Source organism: Myotis davidii, unplaced genomic scaffold (genome assembly GCF_000327345.1).
Source record: "Myotis davidii unplaced genomic scaffold, ASM32734v1 scaffold698, whole genome shotgun sequence".
Classification (NCBI taxonomy): Eukaryota; Metazoa; Chordata; class Mammalia; order Chiroptera; family Vespertilionidae; genus Myotis; species Myotis davidii.
Genome location: NW_006290032.1, coordinates 992,054 through 994,506, shown reverse-complemented (window position 1 = coordinate 994,506; position 2,453 = coordinate 992,054). Strand labels below are relative to the sequence as shown.

The 2,453-nt window shown below is 59.5% G+C and overlaps 1 protein-coding gene across 1 annotated transcript in view; it reads left to right on the top strand.

Annotated features, from left to right (window-relative positions):
• Positions 1 to 2,453, top strand: part of LOC102768739 (bifunctional heparan sulfate N-deacetylase/N-sulfotransferase 4) — a 145,663-nt gene that overhangs the window by 62,443 nt on the left and 80,767 nt on the right. The window contains exon 4 of the mRNA XM_015563373.1: positions 1,635 to 1,820. Within this exon, the coding sequence (XP_015418859.1) occupies positions 1,635 to 1,820 (186 nt within the window). The remainder of the gene's footprint in view (positions 1 to 1,634; positions 1,821 to 2,453) is intronic.

The following is a 2,453-nucleotide window of genomic DNA, read 5'->3' as shown; positions in this document are numbered from 1 at the left end:
GCGGTCAGGGCCACATGCTGCCGCTGCTGTGTTTCTCCTTCTGGGACGTGGCTGTTACAAACCGCGTGAGCCACTTGGAAGGGTCCGAGCCTGGAATACCCTGCTTTGCCCTTTCCCACAGATCACGGCCTCTGAGCAGCCCATGCTCGGGGCCCCCCCAGGCAGTGGGCACAGCCCCTCACCCCCGGCTCCCTCCAGGGGAAGCGCACCTGCCTCACCCAGGGCAGCACCTTGCCGCTCCCCGCTACCACACATCCCCTTTGTGACCATTCGCTGGGCATCGTGGCCCCAGGGAGGTGTCAGGATGGGAAGGGCCGCCCCCACCCCTCACCCCACAGCATCCACGGCTTTGTGACTGGACTTTCCAACCTTCCTCGGCCCAAAAACTCAACTCCTGGGAAAAGTGTGATTCCTTGGCTCCTGCTAGGAACAGAATTGTCCCAGGTGCCTGGCGGGAGACTCGGCTCATTTCATAGCATTGATTTTATAACCCAGTCTCTCCGGAGGTCACTGATCGTCACTGACCGTAACAGATGTCAGGAAACGCAGCTCGGTGAGGAGAAGCGGGAGCGGGGCTGTGAGGTCGTGGCGGGAAGGACGGGGCAGCAGGATGGGAGGCCCATCCTAGGGGCTCAGTGTGGACGTGACCAGGGCTCCGTAGCCTTGGATACACCCGCCGCCTCTCATTGTGCCCAATCCGCCAGGCGCCAGGAACCAGGGGTGCGACTATGGAGTCAGCACTGGGCTGTGCTGGCTCAGGCACACACACACTGATGCACACTCAGCATACACACTCACACACTCACTCATACACATACACTCACACACATACACACATTCATGCACTCACACACTCACTCATACACAATCACACACTGTCACGGCCTCTGAGCAGCCCATGCTCGTCACACGCACAACCTCACACACACACTCACACACACTCACACACTCACACACACTCACACACTGAACATACACACACACACACATACTCACACACATTCATGCACTCACACACTCACTCATACACACACACTCACACACACACATTCACTCTCACACACACTCACACTCTCATACACTCACAGACACACACACACACACCACACATACACACACATGCACACACTCACATGCACACACACTGCTCATATACACACTTTCACACACTCACACTCATGCTCACACTCACACACACCACACATATACACACACATACACACACTCATGTACACACTCATGCACACTCATATACACACTCACACACTGCAGATATACACACTCGCACACACTCACACACACACACACACACACACACACACACACCACATGCACTGTGCTCTGTTGTCTCCCGTATTGGGCACGGTAACACTTTTTCTCTGTATCCATCTGAGGAAAGGCGTGTCTTAGATCTCCCCCCAGCTCTCTGCAGTCAGCATTCCGAATCCCCCCCATCCACAGGCCCAGGTGGGCACCGCCGGCCACACCGTCCGAGCTCCATAAGCCGCGAGCTGCCGATGGATGTGGCTGCTGTTCCTCTGCCTCTCCCCGTGGGGAGGACGGAGTGTGTCCCCTGCAGAGGCCGCGGCCGCCCTCACTGAGTGGCCCCCACACGTGACGTCCATCTCTTTCAGGAGCACGGCATTCCCGTCGACATGGGCTACGCGGTGGCCCCGCACCACTCGGGCGTCTACCCGGTGCACGGGCAGCTGTACGCGGCCTGGAAGCAGGTGTGGGGCATCCAGGTGACCAGCACGGAGGAGTACCCGCACCTGAAGCCCGCGCGGCACCGCAGGGGCTTCGTCCACGACGGCATCATGGTGAGCTCTGTGAGTGGGCACCCCCGGTCCCTCACAACACCCATCTCCCTCACAGCACCCATATCCCTCATAGCAGCCATCTCCCTCACAGCACCCATCTCCCTCACAGCACCCATCTCCCTCACAGCACCCAGCTCCCTCACACAGCACCCATCTCCCTCACAGCACCCATCTCCCTCACCCAGCACCCAGCTCCCTCACAGCACCCATCTCCCTCACACAGCACTCAGCTCCCTCACAGCACCCAGCTCCCTCACAGCACCCCATCTCCCTCACACAGCAGGCCAGTTCCTGCCGTACATGACAGGCCACATGGGCTGCGCAGGTCGCACGCTGGCCCCTGAAGCTGGGGGTGGGGAGTGGGGCTGGGAGGGGCTTGGCAAGTGCAAGACAAGCTCCACATTTTGGAAAGGGTTTCCACGGCGGTGAGTCCCTGCAGCCTCAGGACTAAAGCTCTGCCTGGAGCCCGGCTCTTCCGGGGAACGTCTGGGTCTGCTTGGTGGTGGTTTTATTGAGCGTTTTCCAGGCACAGGGTGGGTTCATAGGTCAAGAATGCTCCCCCCGCGCCCCGCCCCCCGCAAGACACGGCACCATCACTGACAGTCCCTCCACGCAGCACGGAGCCACGTAGCT